Source organism: Oncorhynchus keta, chromosome 18, assembly GCF_023373465.1.
Source record: "Oncorhynchus keta strain PuntledgeMale-10-30-2019 chromosome 18, Oket_V2, whole genome shotgun sequence".
Lineage (NCBI taxonomy): Eukaryota > Metazoa > Chordata > Actinopteri > Salmoniformes > Salmonidae > Oncorhynchus > Oncorhynchus keta.
Window position 1 is genome coordinate 37411760 of NC_068438.1, and position 19243 is coordinate 37431002.

Genomic DNA, 19243 nt, shown 5'->3' on the forward strand with positions numbered 1-19243 from the left:
GTAGTTCTGTCCTTGAGCTGTTCTTGTCTATTAATGTTCTGTATTATGTCATGTTTTGTGTGGACCCTGCTTTCGCAACAGCTAATAGAGATCCTAATAAAATTCCAAAACTTGATCATAAAAACCTAGTATTTCTTTAAGAAGTGCCCAGGCATCAGAGCTGCTTTGGTCCGAAAGCTCTGCGTGTTTTGTTCAGCCTTCCACAGTGTTGGCTCTGAGCCAATACTGGTACCAGAGATGTGTGCTTAATTCACAGGCTGGCTGCTTCAGGGATCATCAACCAGAGCCAGTGTCTCCTTCTCTAAAACTGCCCAGCCCCTGCAGAAGAAGCTGCAGAGGGAGAGACCTCCGGCTGGCGTACCGGCTTCTCCCAGCCTGCCCCTACTACTGGTTGCAGTGCAAGAGAGAAGCCTGCTACGGGATGGTAGAGGAGGGCAGGCCATATCGGTGTCATTTTAGCAGCTCTGACCTCTGACTGCATACATTTTCTTCAATGTTTTTTTGTTCAACCTTTATTTAACTAGGCAAGTCAGTTAAGAACATATTCTTATTTACAATGACGGCCTACACCGGCCAAACCTGGGCCAATTGTGCACCAGCCTATGGGACTCCCAATCACGGCCGGTTGTGACACAGCCTGGATTCGAACCAGGGTGTCTGTAGTGACACCTCTAGCACTGAGATGAAGTGCCTTAGACTGCTCCGCCTCTTGGGAGCCCAATGCCTAGCCAGGAAGAGCACAAATTCACCACTTACTTCAATAGCAAAATAAAGGCCATTACCAGGCAGCCATTAACTAATCTCATTATCGCTGGCCATCTTGGGAAGGAGTCCCTGCTGGTGGATGACAGGGGATTAGAGTTACTCACCACGTCAGTCTGACACATCACATTGAGTAGGGAACCTGGTAGTATTACTCACCCTGTCTGTCTGACACGTCACATTGAGTAGGGAACCTGGTAGTATTACTCACCCTGTCTGTCTGACACGTCACATTGAGTAGGGAACCTGGTAGTATTACTCACCCCGTCAGTCTCTGACACGTCCACATTGCCATTAGCATCATCATCCATCTGCTTGTGGATACTGCGGATCGCCTCGAAACTGAGGATGCTATTCTCATCATGGCACCGAGGCTCGTCGATGCGACAGAGTTCTGAGGGAGAAAAGACAAGTTCAACCTGAGTCAGAGCTCGGACTGACGTTTGACAGCAGTTGTATAGGGCTCCCAACAACACCTGATATTTTCTCAATCACAGTTGGCTTGGGCGGTAAACAGTTTGGGCCCTAAAGCTACACCACTGCTTATAAAAACTAAGTTAACTATCCAAGATGTGCCAAATAAATCATCTCCAACTCAGGGCTCCAGCTATGCATTTGGTTTGCTAACTTGCTAGCTAAGCCCTAGCGTTCAAATTAAGCTTCTTGGTTACAGCAGAGATAATCAACCCTCCTTGATCAAGATCCCTGCTGCCTAAATTAGTTGTGTGCGTCAAAACAAAAATACATAGTTGTTTTTGGGGGGAATAATCAGTGCCCCATGTGTACTGCCGGTAATACCGTTTCCCCAGGATGGTAGGGGAACGGTTTGAAGATATGAACATCTGGATAGAGCCCAACCCTACATCATACAGAAGGACTAGTGGCTATCGACCTGTAAACTCTGTCCACCTTGAAACCATCCCGAGCCATTTGTTCAAATCCCCATAGTAACCCGGGAGCGTTGCTGCTCACAGCGGAAAAGCATAGGGATGCTACATTTAGCTGAGCGTTAACTAAACCTAGCAAGAGGCTATTTATAACCAGGCTGTGTCCAGCTGTATGGTTACATTGGAGAATGGTGGGGAGGGTAGGAGTTTGCTTTCTTTTCAACAGTGTAAGCAGAGTGTTGCCTACACTCAATGTGACAAGGGTGCTGATATGTCATCAATCCCAGTGCAACACGTGTGTAGGGAAGTAGAGTTCTAGTGAGGGAAAAGGCAATGACCAGGGGGAACTATGAGGGCAAAACATACAAATCATGATGATTTACTAGGCTGACGTCATTTTCCTTTCCATAGCCTACTAGAAGGCCTATGAAACTAAGTGTCCTTTAATATAGAGCACGTGGAAAAAATTATATACAAATCTGATTCTATACATGACTTGTGAAAGTGCAAAAAATGTCCCTCGTCATGTTTTTCCGACTACTAGAAAGATTTTTACACACTTAACCCCAACATTTCTTCAGGTTTTAACCCTCAATGTAAAGGACAAGTTATGTTTTTGCTTTGAGAAATAATAATCTTCAGAAACAACTTTGTCATGTGAATAGTGATTTAGTCCATCCCTCATTAAAGGTCAACCCTGTAACTTGAACTGAACTCTTGTTTTAATATGGTGAAACAAGGCCTAATACTTTTAAAATAATTTTTCAAAAGAAACAATGAACATCTAATAAACAAATAACAGTGTTATTTGAGCTGGTTCTACTCCCTCTCCATTTTCTGGTGGAAAACAAATTGTAGAGCATAACACGTAAACCCTGTTACCAAAAACAACCGTTGTTTGAAAGTTGTATAAAATGGTGTTACATGCTGGGAGTATCTCTGGGTGTAGTCATGGTTATGAAATTGTTGTGTTGCATCTAAGCCTGCAGTTTTCCCCCCTCTCCTGGGGGATTAAAACCCCTCAGCAGATCACAGATAAGGCCTTGCTTCAAGTCACAGGAAAGCCTTGTCTGGCCTGAGCTGCTGTCTGCAGACATTCTGGGCTGTGTGCAGGATCATGACCAAGGCTGCCTCTAAGCCACAGAGATTTTCAGTGTAGCCAAGTGTCATTTCAGAAAGCTTCAATGTTCTAAGTTTCAAGTTCACAATCTCAGGTCAAAAGAATGTACCTTCTATCTCTTCGAGCTGACAAGGTACAAATCTGTCCTTCTGCCCCTGAACAGGCAGTTAACCCACTGTTCCTAGGCCGTCATTGAAAATAAGAATTTGTTCTTAACTGACTTGCCTGGTTAAATAAAGGTAAAATAAAAAATAAATAAAATGTAGTCTACATGATGAAACAGCAGGATAAAACATTTATCAAAACAAGTAGGCAAAATGGCTGAAAGAAGTCATAGCATCGTCCCTAAATGGGGAAAAGCTTACCAAATAGATCAAAGCTAAGAGTCTGCTAAATATTCCTGCTTGTATGACTGTGGGTTATCCTGCCCAGAACAGAAATGAAATAGAGCATGGCCTAGATTAGTACAATGTCTTCAGTTCTCACTAAGAAACGTGATATCAGGTTGATTCCTGTGTGGTGCAATCTATCATGAGGAAGCACACAACAAGTGTGTATGTGTGTGTTTATTTCCAGCTTGATCTCCCATTTGCTGCACAAGGCAACTCGTAGTATTACAATACTAGGCATTAGGCAAGACCTACCCCGATTGGCCCATGCAGAGTGCAACTTATAGGCATGAATCAGTACAGCACAAGGCAGGCAGGGGCTTCTCTGGCATGGAATACTGCTGCAGATTTATTTATGACAAAGACTTCATTAAGGCAGCAAGGGCTGAACAGAAAATGGCAACACAGCCAGAAAAGTGAAGCTGTGGAATTGCACTCTATCAAGCAGCCAAACTGTAGGCAACTACAGAAAAGGTGTTTGGAACCACAAAAGTCACCATACCCGACCGGTCAAGATCTAGAGCCAGTCAGCCACAGAGGCTATGACAGTTGGCCATTGTGGAATCAATTCTATAATACTCAGGCATATCAACAACAACCACCACCACCACCACAGCTGACACATCCTCACCTAAAGACTCACACATTCCCCATTGTGTGTGTGCCTGTTCATGTTTATTTGTTAAAGCACCCAGTTTTGCAGTCATTTTTCACATCCAGCCAGTCAAAAGTATATTCTGCTACAGTTGTAATTATGTGAGGAATGTGTCAAGTCAGGATTGGCTAATAAGATAATTGTAGCCACTCCCACCTATTTAAGTTGATTGAATATAGGTATATGTGGTTATGAGAGGCAGTGAGAGTAGTTGAACGCAAGAATAGAGAACATGCTCTTACCTTTTCATCCTGATTTTAACCATAGATGTATACAACAATCTATTTTTCAAATAAATGCTCCATTTTGGAGTAAAACTGTTCCTGACTTCAAGAATCCTTTCTGTGCAGGAGGGAACGGCCAACTTTGTTACACACCCTCCCACTCTACTGGGAACTCCAACAACAAAATACATTTATGAATAAAAGTGTATGTAGGGCTACAACAAGCTGCTCATCCATCAACTGATGTTCTGTCAGGTTGTCCATAGCTGCTTGTTAAGACATGTTATCATTCTGACTGTAAAGCCTTCTCTTCAACACATACAGGCAGCAGCATATGCCACAAAAATGTGCCACTGCACTGCAGCAGAAAGTGGGGTGGAGCATTTCTGATCAAAAGCAGTATTTCCTCTGCCATAATGAGGCTCTACAGCTGCAAATGAGGCTCTACAGCTATAGTGGCAGCTTGACTCTAAAGTCACACCCCTATTGGTCCCCATTTCAGGTGCAATGAGTAGCCTATCTGAGCAATCTTGTGCCAGCGTACAGCCTTTAGCAAACTGAGTAACCGAAGCTAATAGACCTACTACCTAGAGTCTAGGTCTAGGTCCTAGACAATAACAATGCAGCTCTAAATGAAAGCCTCCTGGCTAATATGGCTCCACCAAATAACAAACCCTTTTCAGGTCAACCTGTTCTTTAATTCAACAGACTCCAAATCAACCCACGCAAGTCAGTGTGCTGAACACAGCTAGCCTACTAGATAAAAGGTTAAAAGGTCTAAAACCCAAGGGTGTGGTGGTGCTGGTTGAAAAGTAACTTTTTGGGCTGTTTTCTGTGCATTTGAAAATACCAGAGTGTCTACATTCCAGAACTGCAGCCCAGGACTTCAGCAAACACTTCTAGATTGTAAAATAATTACATTTATCATCACCTGCAGCTCTCACACACACACACACTCTTCCTCATTTGGTTAGCAAACAAGATGGATATTACATATTTACATATGAGACTACCTTTTCAAAGAGGTTTAAATTATCTAACCCCGTGTATTCGCTTGTAGAAGACTAAACACACACTTGCCCTCTGCACCACTCCACTGGTGTAATGACTGCTTCCATCCTGACTCCAGGATGCCCAATCCTTACTGTAGCTGGCAGTAGTCTGTAGTAGTCAACCCTCTCCAGGCCCCGAGTCTCTTCATCACACAAATGCCACAAGCTAGTTAAACTGTTTCTGAGCACAGACAATAGCCTATACATTATATATGTGGGTAGCTAGGCCACATTCACTCAATGTCTCACCACCAACAGGTCCAGCACACCACTACAACAGTCTTCAATGTTTTACCACAAATACAATTTTTACTTCATGACTGGGCCTGTCCAATTCAGCTGAAGCCTTTACACAGTCTGGCCTCATTGCATGACGTCAAATCAAAAAACCTCTCAAGTAGAGGCACAATTACTGTAAGTGGTATAGAATAGGCTAACTTTCATGGCAGAGAGTAGACTTTTAAGCTATTGTTATTCACTTCTAAATGTCTCCATTTTTTAAGAATAGGCCTACAATAGTTAGGGGCCCCTTAGACAGGAAGCATAGCACTACATGATAAATTACAAATGCCACAAGTTCAACATCAACACTGGTCATGTGCAATCATAGGAGCCCTGTATAAACAGTGCTGATAAATTTATGGGCAGGCACCCAGTTCACCCACAGCTGTATAAATATGATATGACCTATTATACATACCCACCCAAACTGGAACAAGAGGAGACTGGTTTGGTCTCTAACTAACAATGAATAGACTCGGTCTAGCGTACTACTGTAGCCGACGTGAGGCTTCGACCCCTATATGATGTTCCTTACAAGTCCCAAACATCTTCAGTGTCACATTGTTTAGTTTACATAACTTATGACAATAGTGTCACACATTCCGTTTTGGAATTCTATTGAATGCTGTGGCAAAACTAGTGACGATAACTAAATATACATTTTGACTGACTTGTCAAATCGACAAGAAAAAAAACACTACCAAGATGCCAGACTCCCTGACTTGACTGTGTGCCATGATCACCCGAGGACAGAGCTTAATGGAGAATGCATACCCTAACTATTCTCAGCATGGCTGCATTTAGAGCTGGCACAATTTCTAAATACAAAAAAAATGTCACTGGAGATACTAGTGCACTGAATGCAACAAAAGTTAACAAGTGACCAATTTTGATCACTTTGTGTATGGAGTATTGTATGAACACACACTTGCAGGCGTGTCATAATGTTTGGACATTTCTCAATGATATTTACATACCTGACACACCATTATCAATATGATGGTGGTCTGAGCTGGCTTGGACCCTACAACTTTCGCTCAGGAGGCATAAGCATACAATCCACAAGGTCAACGATTTGCTGAAATCCATAATGGAGGTTTGCTAGGAAGAGGGTGGAGAAGAAATGTTTTAGTGACATCTCTCATGAATGTATAACGTTAGATACTGTACTAGCCTAGTTTTTTAACTATGACTGAACTTCAGATTTCAAACCAATGACTTAAATTATTATTACAATCTAAAATAATTAACTAGAAATTGTCAAATGAGATCACATCGGAAACTTTACAAGCAAACTATCATCGGACAAGGAGGATTGGTAGCCCATATCTGGGACATTAACTTGGCTAGTTACTCAGTATAGAAGTCACGTAGGCAGGTAGAGCCTGTACTACAGCCCCTAACAAAAATCAGTGGTTGACTCATGCTAAACATTATCATGACCATAATACTACTAGCAAACAATTAACATGTTTAGCTATTTCAATAAAATCATTACAAGACAATATTAGCTGGATATGGTTCACAAGCAATCATAGCTAACGCGTTAACAGCTAATTAACAATAACAAATGGCTAGCTAACCAACCTTATCAAAACATAAGTGATTTTGACAGGCAGGCCTGAATACCGTTCATAATCGGGTTGTTCCATGATTTTATAGGTAGGCATGAAATTGTAGTTTTTTACCTTTCAATACTTTTGCATTTGATGCTCTTATTACAACTTTCGTGGTTACAGTAGAATCAAAGGCACGTCATCAATCGTAGGTCCAAACTGCAAAGAGAAACCCCTCTGTACTCCATGGATTAAAAAACTAAATTAGCTGCATATGACAAATGATTTTCCGCTCTGTTTAGTCCGCTAATGGCAATCCAAGGCAAGGGCCGAGGTGGTCGAATAACACAGACACGAGGATAAAGATAACTAAGTAACGTAATGGTTCCGGTCCCGTCTTCAGCTCGCTCACCAATCGACTAGCACAGCAGACTTCAGATCATTGTCAGCAGCTAATCATAGCACACGAGCTATACACAATGACAGAACGCAAGCCAATCCGTCCTCTTACGTCAATTTACTGGATAAAATACACTCGAGTAAAGAAAAAAGTACTTATGATTGATTCAAACACAGAGCGATTGTCATTGACGAACTACATGTCTGCTACAGCTGGTTTCCCCCCCCTCCTCCTCCTCCTCCTCCCCCCACACACTCAAAAAAGCTTAAACTCCTGGCTTTGGAGCTGACTCGTTCAATTCTCTGGACTTGGTTGCTTCACCTGTGAATCAAGTAATTTTAGTAAATCACTTCCTGTCACGTGTTTTTAGTAATCCTTCAAAATAAGAGTTCCGCCCTGTAAATGGTGTAAACGAATTGTGAAGGTAAAAATATATTTAAATATATATATATATACATATATATATACAATTTACATTGACACCCCTTTTTACTTAAGTAATGCATATATATATATACATATATATATATACAATTTACATTGACACCCCTTTTTACTTAAGTAGTGCATATATGACAAATGATATATATATATATATATATTGTTGTGGAAAAGTACCTAATTGTTATACTTGAGTAAAACATGAGTAAAACATTTTTTTTTATTGTTATAGAAAATTACTTAAGTAAAAAGGGGTGTCAATGTAAATTGTCCGGTAGCGATTTTTATTAATAAAGCAGTCTAATGGCTTGGGGGTAGAAGCTGTTGAGGAGTCTTCTGGTCCTACACATGGCTTCAGTACCACTTGCCATGCGGTAGCAGAGAAAACGTTTAAGTAGTACTTTAAAGTCATTTTACTTAAGTACTGTGTGTGTGTGTGTGTGTGTGTGTGTGTGTGTGTGTGTGTGTGTGTGTGTGTGTGTGTGTGTGTGTATATATATATATATATGTATATACATACATATATATGTATATATATTTATATATACACACACACACACACACACACACACACACACACACACACACACACACACACACACAGTACTTAGTACCAATATCAACACGTAACCTGTTTTTATTTTTAAGGAAATCGCCTAGGCCTTATGTTGCTCGCTGTTGCTCATGCTGGCTTCAAACATATTAGTTCGGATGTGTTTGAGGCATAGAGATAGATAGAAAACTATAGTGCCCAAAACTTTGTTTTAGCATGTGCAGCACCAGGACTTTTAATATTTTGAAGTAGTCAACTGGGCGGGACTTTCGAATGATTTAAGGAAGGATCACATTATTCCATCTGTGTCACCAGGAGGGATCCGCCAATGAATTATACTTGTGAAGAAACCATAACTGCAGGTGGCAGTATATCACCAACCTTGGCCTTATACTTGTTCAAATAAAACACTATAGACGGCAGTGTGCACCCTTTCAGTTTGTTTTCCAACTCATAGAAGTTGTAAAATAAGAAAATGTACTACCTCAAAATGGATATGGCCTCAATGGCGGTGCCTGTGCTCCCAAAGACGCCATATAAGAACAGATACAATGATGCAATGTCTATCTAAGTCTATGGGTAGAGCAGTCATGATGAGCAGCGCATTGGATCCAACTTCACGACTACCGGAAGATCGTTTTAATGATAGTTGGAAGACTGCTGCCTATGCTGCCCACTTCTTCAATTCAATTCAATTCAAGGGCTTTATTGGCATGGGAAACATGTGTTAACATTGCCAAAGCAAGTGAGGTAGATAATATATAAAGTGAATATATAAAGTGAAATAAACAATAAAAATTAACAGTAAACATTACACATACAGAAGTTTCAAAAAAATAAAGACATTACAAATGTCATATTATATATACAGTGTTTTAACAATGTAGAAATGGTTAAAGGACACAAGATAAAATAAATGAGCATAAATATGGGTTGTATTTACAATGGTGCATGTTCTTCACTGGTTTCCCTTTTCTTGTGGCAATTGTAAAGTGTCAGTTCCACTGGATGTCATAAGGTGAATGCACCAATTTGTAAGTCGCTCTGGATAAGAGCGTCTGCTAAATGACTTAAATGTAAAATGTGAATGTATGGCAACAGGTCACAAATCTTGCTGCTGTGATGGAACACTGTGGAATTTCACCCAGTAGATATGGGAGTTTATCAAAATTGGATTTGTTTTCGAATTCTTTGTGGATCTGTCTAATCTGAGGGAAATATGTCTCTCTAATATGGTCATACATTGGGCAGGAGGTTAGGAAGTGCAGCTCAGTTTCTTCAATCTGATTGTGACATTATACTTCCACCTAAAGGTGTGTGGATGTAGGCTATTACAACATACAAACGGTGGGGCTCATCGACCCACCAGTTCCAGACAACTAAGCTCAAGCATGCCACCTTGAGGCTGTGGGCTACACAACACTAACAGTAAAACAGTAGGGGAGACATGATTTTATGGGGAGGCATACCATCAGGTGGGGGGGTACAACTTCTGATGATCTTAATACCCCCATCAGAACAAATCTGAGCCTAACTGTGGTAGCCAGTAGGCCTTATCATGCGAAATCCCAACTGTTTATAATACAGCTGTATGATACACCTTGATCTGATAATATATCATAAGCTGATGAATGATACTTCCTCGAATTCTCAGTTTAAATGCCCAATGCAACCACATGTATATCAATATAAAATCATTTCTGGGTAACAATTAAGCACCTTACTGTAATAGTTCACCATAAAAAAAAAAAATTTAAATTAGCTTTTTAGCAACAAAAAAATTCTCTGTAACTCTTGTCTATTAACCAATTTACAGACTGGAGATGTCACCAGGCAAGTAGAAATCCCCACCCATGCAAACCTGCTGATTAGAAGGTCCTGTGTAGATTGTATTTTCAACCAGGAACTATTATCAGGAATAACACTGATAAGACAAAATCACACGTTTGCAGCGTTAGTTTCATCAGCTGTTGTACAAGATGATACAACACACAGGAAAGACTCATTTAGACTGCAATGGGCCTCTATGTGGTTATTCTTATTCTGTACATTTGAATGTAAAATAAGGTAATTCATTGGGTAACAATTGTATGTAAAAATGCTGTTTAATATTCTACCAGCAACGTTTATTTAAAACAATAGCTCAGGCTGTCATGGTGAGAAGACAAACTTCCTCACAGTGCTATTATTGCTCGAGCAGCTTCCTGTTCAGCGAACACTCACACTTCCTCCACTACAGCAACACTTTGCTTGACTACTGTGACGCTCTCTCAGACAGATTGTAGGCTATATGTTCATACAAACCCTGCCACTGAAGATAGTATGTTTGGTGAGTCTGACATGTTTTTAACCTTTGCATGTTTTTTATGTGCTACTACTGTATAATAGATATGTAGGCTGAGAACACAATCTTACGGAAGCACTTGAGTGACGCAACATAAAGTGAGGTAGCCTACTGCTGTTATAATTTATAAAGGCGCTATTCTATATCAAAACACTATAGGCCTACCATAGGCAAGCAATGTTAAAATCCACTATTGTAATACTTATTTGTGACAGTTATTTTGTGTTTCATTTAGCCTGATCAAAGTTATATCTGTCTCTACTGATTTTATTTGGCTCTTTTTCTATGAAATGATGATGATGGTGGTGAAGAACATTCACTGTTATTCATGTTGAAATATTTTCTCATTTCAGGGGTACTATTATACCCTATTTACACATAGCGCTTTTCTTAATTGTAGCCTAATAATCTAGGTGAATTATATTAGAAGAATATGTTATCAGAACGCTATGGCCTTGTTGATGGCCTGCACTGTGAAATGCATCTATCATACATATTCAGTGTATAGACCAATGGCATGTGGTAGTGGTCATATGAATACAAAGGTTTATTGGATTTGAAATAGTATCCCCAGTCAGTGTGCAGAGCAGTACATTTCAGTGCTCCCAGTCTCAGGTCCCTGTAGGCTGGGTTGAGCTATATTCACATTTTCTCCAACATTCTCAGAGAGTAGTGGGAAGAGTCCAGCTCTCCTCTCTCACAATGAATTTCAATTACTGCATGTATTTCATACTATCCAGTCTCCACCCATATTTTGTAGTTTCGGTTTTCTCACTTGAATTCAACATAGGCCTTCTGTACTGTAACTATAAATGAAGGAGGCCCACAGATAAACATTATTTTCAAGTCGAAATGAAAGAAAATAGATCAACAAAGACGGATATGAATAGAAAGTGTCAAACTGTACTGTGATATCTAGGGCGTGAAAGTGATGTTCATATCTGATAATGTGTCAGAGCAATTTAAACCACAAACCTTACTTTTCAACAGTTTACATTTGTTGGGCCCTAGCCAGTGTCTCTTTTGGTGTAAAGTGCATCTGAACATTGTAGCATAAAGTGCATTTCTCTCTGTGTTTCTCATGTCCAGGTGTCTGAGACAGTGAAGGGGCCAGAATGCAGAGCATCAAGTGTGTGGTGGTAGGAGACGGTGCAGTGGGGAAGACCTGCCTCCTCATCTCCTACACCACCAACGCCTTCCCCAAGGAGTACATCCCCACTGTGTTTGACAACTACAGCGCCCAGGTGACTGTGGACAGCAGGACTATTAGCCTCAACCTGTGGGACACAGCAGGCCAGGAGGAGTACGACCGCCTGCGCACCCTCTCCTACCCTCAGACCAACGTGTTTGTCATCTGCTTCTCCATTGCCAGCCCTCCCTCCTTTGAGAACATCAAGCACAAGTGGCACCCAGAGGTCACCCACCACTGTCCCAATACGCCCATTCTGCTGGTGGGCACCAAGAAGGACCTGCGTAATGACCCGGAGGTGTTGAAGAAGCTAAAGGATCAGAACCAGATGACCATCACCCAACAGCAGGGCACCGCCCTGGCCAGGCAGATCCAAGCCATCAAGTACCTCGAATGCTCTGCCCTCAACCAAGATGGAATCAAAGAAGTGTTCGCTGAGGGTGTGCGAGCCTTTCTCAACCCACAACCTGTCGCCACCAAGAAACCATGTGTGCTATTATAAAGGCAGTATGAAACCCTGTGTGCTATTATGAAGGCAGTAGGAAACCCTGTGTGCTAATTGTAAAGGCAGTAGGAAACCCTGCGTGCTATTGTAAAGGCAGTAGGAAACCCTGTGTGCTATTGTAAAGGCAGTAGGAAACCCTGTGTGCTAATTGAAAAGGCAGTAGGAAACCCTGTGTGCTATTGTAAAGGCAGTAGGAAACCCTGTGTGCTATTATAAAGGCAGTAGAAACTCTGTGTGCTATTGTAAAGGCAGTAGGAAACCCTGTGTGTGTCACGTTCGTCGTAATAATGGTTGGACCAAGCTGCAGCGCGATATGGTTTCCACATAATTTATTAAAGTGAAAAACCTAGAACAAAACAAATAAAGACATAAACAACAAAACGTGACCAACGAGATGCTACGTGCATTAAGTCAAAACACAGAAACATAAACAATATCCCATAACCCACAGGTGGAAAAATGCCACTTAAGTATGATCCCCAATTAGAGACAACGATTACCAGCTGCCTCTAATTGGGAATCATATACAAACACCAACATAGAAAATTAAACCTAGAACCCCACATATCAATAATAAACTAGACTAAAACCCCTAGTCATGCCCTGACCTACTCTACCATAGAAAATGCAGGCTTTGTATGCTATAAAGACAGTGTGCTATTATTAAGGCAGTATGAAACCCTGTGTGTAAAGGCAGTAGAGATACTATCACAGATGCATATCCAATAGAACAATATTAATTAATTTAATGTGTGTAAACCATTGGAGTTGATTTTATTGTGAAATATGTTTTTGTTGTACTGCCATTAACAAACACTGTGATATCAAGACTTCATTAAGAAAAAAGGGGATCTTTGAGGCATTGGCTCAAGATGCATGCTTCAAAACTGACCCAGTGTTAGGTCGGCGAGAAGGGCCTTGCTTTGTCTGTCCGAATCCTTGCTTTTGTATATCCATGATTTTGCCCTCTTCCTTTAAAGCAATTGACAAACAAAGCCTGAGACTTGATGGGAGATACATTCTCTCATGTATCTGTGTTTGAATAACTGTCAAATTTGGACATGTATGGCCTTTACAAAAATAATTAAATAATGCATGTGTAAAAAGATAATATCAGGAATTGAATTTACTGAATTTACTGCAGTGGGCGAAAACAGGATCACACAATTTCTTAGTAGTCTTAAACAAATCTACTTTGAAACAAAAGTATAGACCTACGGGCTTAAAAAAATAAGACGCCTGTACCATGTCCGATATAGAGTTGAAATGTATTCAATTTTGAGTTTGCATCCTATTTTAAACGTTATATACATCACAGAAGACTGAAATATAACAAAACCGTTTGACATACTGTAGAAACATTTTCAGCTGCTTTTTTAAAATAATGGCAACTTAAATAAAAAAAGAATGTTTATTAATTATGAAAATTATTAATATCATTCCACCCATGAAGCCACTATGTCATTTGACTGCAGGAAAGGGCTACATACCAATTCTCCCATTATATCTGTTTTACAATGTACTGTATAGTGGGTTTAAAACATTCTTTTTTTAAATCTAACATAGAAGAAGGTTTTTCTACACCATCAGTTGTTTTGTGTGCTGTGTGTGACTATCAAGCCACCAAGTTAGTGCTCGTCTACTCTGTCTGATTGTGTTGAATACTGGACACAAAGAGGAAATGCAGAGAGGTCTTTGATAAGAAATGCATAGGCTGATTTTCCTATTGCGGTCATTAGTCAGTGTGTGTTTGAGAGAGAGAGAGAGAGAGAGAGAGAGAGAGAGAGAGAGAGAGAGAGAGAGAGAGAGAGAGAGAGCAAAAAAGGGAACCTGGTTGTAACTTCCCTCTGAAAGTCCATAGCTTGCCGTCTATTTTGTTATTTTGGGGTTCTGGTTGTTTTAAGGTTGTGTAACTATGTTGAGAAGGCCTGGCCATGACCCCACTCTCCGAGGGTTTCTCAGGGAGAGTTCGGATATGCAAAAAACACATTTCCAATTCACACATGCTTATTAATACATACTCGTACATGTGTGGAATAGGACAAATATAAGCACCCACCAAATGATTATTATTACATCTACTGTTATAAATGAGATATGGAAATTGTGTACAAACTGTAGTGTAGATTAATGTGACATATCTTTATTCTTATCATAAGCAACATCAAATAAATGTGTCTCAAATTGATACTTCAAGAATACCAATACCTTTCCAAGGGAGGCATGGGATGTGATAGAAACAGCTGCTGAACAATGATGAAGTCCCTGATTTGCCTGAGAATGGAAGTGAAATTATCCAGCTGGCTGTTACAGAGTTGTCAAAGATGTATTTTCATGTGATGCCCAAACATCACTGTCCTCTCCCATACTTCAGGCCACTGGACTCATTTGACAGTGAAATAAGGCCTCTGCTCTGGGTGCTGGATACACAGACAACTCTTTGTGTGAGAACAGTAGAGGGACATACAGATAGATCTCCTTACTGTTTCAGTACAGTATATATTGTTACTGTATACAACACCCCAATCTACTAGTCTCTCTCTCTCTCTCTCTCTCTCTCTCTCTCTCTCTCTCTCTCTCTCTCTCTCTCTCTCTCTCTCTCTCTCTCTCTCTCTCTCTCTCTCACTCTCTCTCTACAAATGAGGAAGAACATTTATTTGTAACTTCCTTAATTTAGGTTGTGGACCTCACTGACTGACTCACTTACTCACTAATAAGCATGTAATGGTGGAACTCAACATTTCCGAAATAATTGTTTAATAAAGCTAAATGTTTATCACTATTAGGCTATTATTACATTTAAAACCTGTTGGTACTAGGGGGCAGTATTTTCATTTTTGGAAAAATAACGTTCCCAAATTAAACGGGATATTTTGTCAGGACAAGATGCTAGAAAATGCATATAATTGACAGCTTAGGATAGAAAACACTCTAAAGTTTCCAAAACTGTAAAAATGTTGTCTGTGAGTATAACAGAACTGATGTTACAGGCGAAAGCCTGAGAAAAATCCAATCCGGAAGTGACTCATCTTTTGAAAGCCCTGCGTTCCGATGCGTCCCTATTGAGCTGTGAATGTCCTATCAACCAGATTACACGTTCTACGTATTCCCCAACGTGTCTACAGCATTGTGACGTAGTTTTACAATTTATGTTGAAGAATACCCGTAGGCAGCTTCATTGCGCAAGTGGTCACCTGATGCTCCCAGAGAAATTCTTGCGTAAAATACAGAGGTAGCCATTATTCCAATCTCTTCTACTGAAAAACCAATTGTCCCGGTTGATATATTATCGAATATAGATATTTGAAAAACACCTTGAGGATTGATTATAAACAACGTTTGCCATGTTTCTGTCGATATTATGGAGCTAATTTTGAATATTTTTCTGCATTTTCGGTCGATTTCTCAGCCAAACCTGAAGAACAAACGGAGCTATTTCGCCTACAAAAATAATATTTGGGGAAAATTAACTTTGGCTATCTACCTGGGAGTCTCGTGAGTGAAAACATCCGAAGTTCAAAGGTAAACCATTTAATTTGATTGCTTTTCTGATTTTCGTGACAAGGTTGCCTGCTGCTAGCAAGCCATAATGCTATGCTAGGCTATCGATAAACGTACACAAATGCTTGTCTAGCTTTGGCTGTAAAGCATATTTTAAAAATCTGAGATGACAGGGTGATTAGCAAAAGGCCAAGCTGTGTTCCAATATATTTCACTTGTGATTTTAATGATAGGAAGATTTTCTAGGAAGATTTATGTCCGTTGTGTTATGCTAATTAGTGTCAGATGATGACAACGGTCCCGTTCACGGGACAGGGTGTCACTAGAGGTTAAGATGTCTCTCTCTGCCTGAGAATATATACTGAACAAAAATATAAATGCAACATGAGCTGAAATAAAAGATCCCAGAAAGGTTCCATATGCACAAAAAGCTTATTTCTCTCAAATGTTGTGAACAAATTGGTTTCTATCCCTGTTAGTGAGAATTTCTCTTTTGCCAAGATAATCTATCCACTTGTCAGGTGTGGTATATCAAGGAGCTGATTAAACAGAATGATCATTACACAGGTGCATCTTGTGCTGGGGACAGTAAAAGGCCACTCCAAAATGTGCAGTCACACGACACAATGCCACAAATGTCTGAAGTTGAGGGAGTGTGCAATTGCCATGCTGACAGCAGAAATATCCACCAGAGCTGTTGCCATATAATTTAATATTAATTTCCCTACCATAAGCCACCTCCAATGTCATTTTAGAGAATGTGGCAGTACTTCCAACTGGCCTCACAACAGTAGACCACGTGTAACCACGCCAACCCAGGACCTCCACATCCGGCTTCTTCACCTGCGGGATCGTCTGAGACCAGCCACCTGGACAGCTGAAGAAACTGAGGATTATTTCTGTCTGTAATAAAGCCCTTCTGTAGGGAAAAATGTATTCTCATTGGCTGGGCCTGGCTCTCCAGTTGGTGGGCCTGGCTCCAACGTGGGTGGGCCTATGCCCTCCCAGACCAACCCACGGCTGCGCCCCTGCCCAGTCATGTGAAATCCATAGATTAGGGCCTAATGAATTTATTTGAATTGACTGATTTCCTTATATGAACTGTAACTCAGTAAACTCTTTGAAATTGTTGCATGTGTTTATATTTTTGTTCAGTATACAATATCATATTTGCATTTGTCCACAGTTGCAGGTAAAACTCTTTTCTACAAAGATCTGAAGACACTCTTCAGATCACATCATTGGCAACAGTCAGCATTTGTGACCCGTTTCAAAAAGCTAGGTGTATATCGCATGTCACTACTTCACAGGAGAGGCATAAAAATAAAATCTCTGAAATTTCACAAGTGACAAGTAATAGACATGTGAGCATGACTACATATGGACATACTCATAAGTCAAGGTGATCAAGTGGTCCCACTGTCCCAGATCATAGAGCACTCTAAGTGTGTCATTTATCACATGTTAAATATCAACATTATCAACATGTTGGTACAGTGGGATTGAATTATAGGTTGCAGTCCAGATAAATAAAATTATTATTTACAGTTATGACATCCACCATCATGTTAATACATGGGAGAAGGTGCTCTCTTCCTGCTCCTCCTCCTCAGTGACAGTGTCATCTCTGCTAGGTGTGTCCTGAGTGGTTGGACCCCTTTCACCTGACCCTCTGTTGCCCAGTCCAAAGTATTTGCATTCCTCTGGGAAATGACCACTATCTCTCTGCTCTTAAATTCCCAGAAGGCTGTTAGGTGGAAGGCCATGTTGGAGAACACCACACAATACTCGAAAAGGGTGAAAAAAGTGTAGCCTGTAGAGGTTAGGAAAGACAGGAGACTAACACTTTAACAAAAAATGTAAAAGCAAAATAGGATTTTGTATCTAATGCTTATTAAATAATCTTTGTCAAGAAATTGGATGAAGTTTGAAGGAAACCAGTTCAAAGTATGATCACCAAAGTATGATCATAAAGTTACTGGCCCCCTCCCCCACGTCAAACACTTGGATTCATTATTAAGGGAACAAGGTGACATCACCTTACCTCTCATTGTAATACACCAATGGTAACATGATATTCTGTTACCTAATTTAAAAAGTGACCCCCTTGTAACCAGCATCGGAGAAGGTGTGTTTGCAGAGGGGCGTGGTTTATATAGCTAGATAACTAGTCTACTGGTGCCAAAATGTGACTGTAGAATGTCAGCAAATATAATTAAAAGTTTGCCCTATTCATCTATGGCAAAGATATGTTTCCCATTTCATCTGTGTTTGATGTTAGCTATAGTGGCTAGCCAGGTTTTCATCTGTGTCTGATGTTAGCTAGTTACTGGCTAGCCAGGTCTTCATCTGTGTCTGATGTTAGCTATAGTGGCTAGCCAGGTCGTCATCTGTGTCTGATGTTAGCTAGTTACTGGCTAGCTAGGTCTTCCGCCAGCCAAAAGGGGGGAAGGGTTGTTCAAAACCCTGATGCAGTTGTCAAGTCAACACATCCGTCAGTGCTGCTGTGAACCGCATCACAAGATACATGCCAAGCTGTAGGCTCAAATTTAAAAAAGGATGTTTGAGTTGCTCTGTGTATCACCAAATTTGCTTGAGAGGATTTTATTGCAACACTGTCCGCTGGATCCAAGTTGCTTGACATGGGCGTTTCATAGAGCTGTCAGTTAAGGTGAGCTAATAAATATATAGTGTTTTCGGAAAGTATTCGGACCCCTTGATTTTTCCCACTGTTCACACCGCTACCATCCAGAAGGCCAGGTTAGTACAGGTGCATCAAAGCTGGGACCGAGAGACTGAAAAACAGCTTCTATCTCAAGTCCATCAGACTGCTAAACAGCCATCACTAACTCAGAAGGCTGCTGCCTACATTGAGACCCAATCACTGGCCACTTTAATAAATGGATCACAAGTCACTTTAAACAATGCCACTTTAAATAATGCCACTTGAATAATGCTTACATATCTTACATGACTTACTGTATATACTGTATTTTATACCATCTATTGCACCTTGCCTATGCCACTCGGCCATCGCTAATCCATATATTTAAATGTACATATTCTCATTCACCGCTTCAGATTTGTTTGTATTAGGTAGATGTTGGGGAATTGTGAGATTACTTGTTAGATATTACTGCACTGTCGGAACTAGAAACACAAGCATTTCGCTACACTCGCATTAGCATCTGCTATATAACCAATACAGTTTGATTAGATTTGATTTGCCATGTTTTGGTACCCTTCCCCAGATCTGTGCCGACAAAATCCTGTCTTGGAGCTCTACAGACAATTCCTTTGACCTCATGGCTTGTTTTTTGCTAGACTCAACTACAGTGTGATTGTACTATGCAATTTTAATTTCCTACTTTATAACTTGAAGA

At 40.5% G+C, this 19243-nt stretch overlaps 2 protein-coding genes across 2 annotated transcripts in view; one reads left to right on the plus strand and one right to left on the minus strand.

The window, feature by feature from the left end:
- Positions 1 to 7567, minus strand: part of stim1a (stromal interaction molecule 1a) — an 85387-nt gene extending 77820 nt beyond the window's left edge. The window contains exons 1-3 of the mRNA XM_035792480.2: positions 7060 to 7567; positions 6349 to 6472; positions 1026 to 1156 (exon numbers count right to left, since the gene is read on the minus strand). Of these exons, the coding sequence (XP_035648373.1) occupies positions 1026 to 1156; positions 6349 to 6460 (243 nt within the window). The 5' untranslated portion in view covers positions 6461 to 6472; positions 7060 to 7567. The remainder of the gene's footprint in view (positions 1 to 1025; positions 1157 to 6348; positions 6473 to 7059) is intronic.
- A 2930-nt stretch (positions 7568 to 10497) lies between these two features.
- Positions 10498 to 14547, plus strand: LOC118397574 (rho-related GTP-binding protein RhoG-like). The gene is made up of 2 exons (XM_035792481.2): positions 10498 to 10650; positions 11755 to 14547. Exon 2 carries the CDS (start codon positions 11781 to 11783, stop codon positions 12354 to 12356), a length of 576 nt encoding a protein of 191 aa, XP_035648374.1. The 5' UTR covers positions 10498 to 10650; positions 11755 to 11780; the 3' UTR covers positions 12357 to 14547.
- The last annotated feature ends 4696 nt before the right edge of the window (positions 14548 to 19243 follow it).

What these genes read in the sequence shown, in the direction of transcription:
- LOC118397574 (XM_035792481.2), top strand. Translation starts at nt 11,781, where the DNA reads ATGCAGAGCATCAAGTGTGTGGTGGTAGGAGACGGTGCAGTGGGGAAG.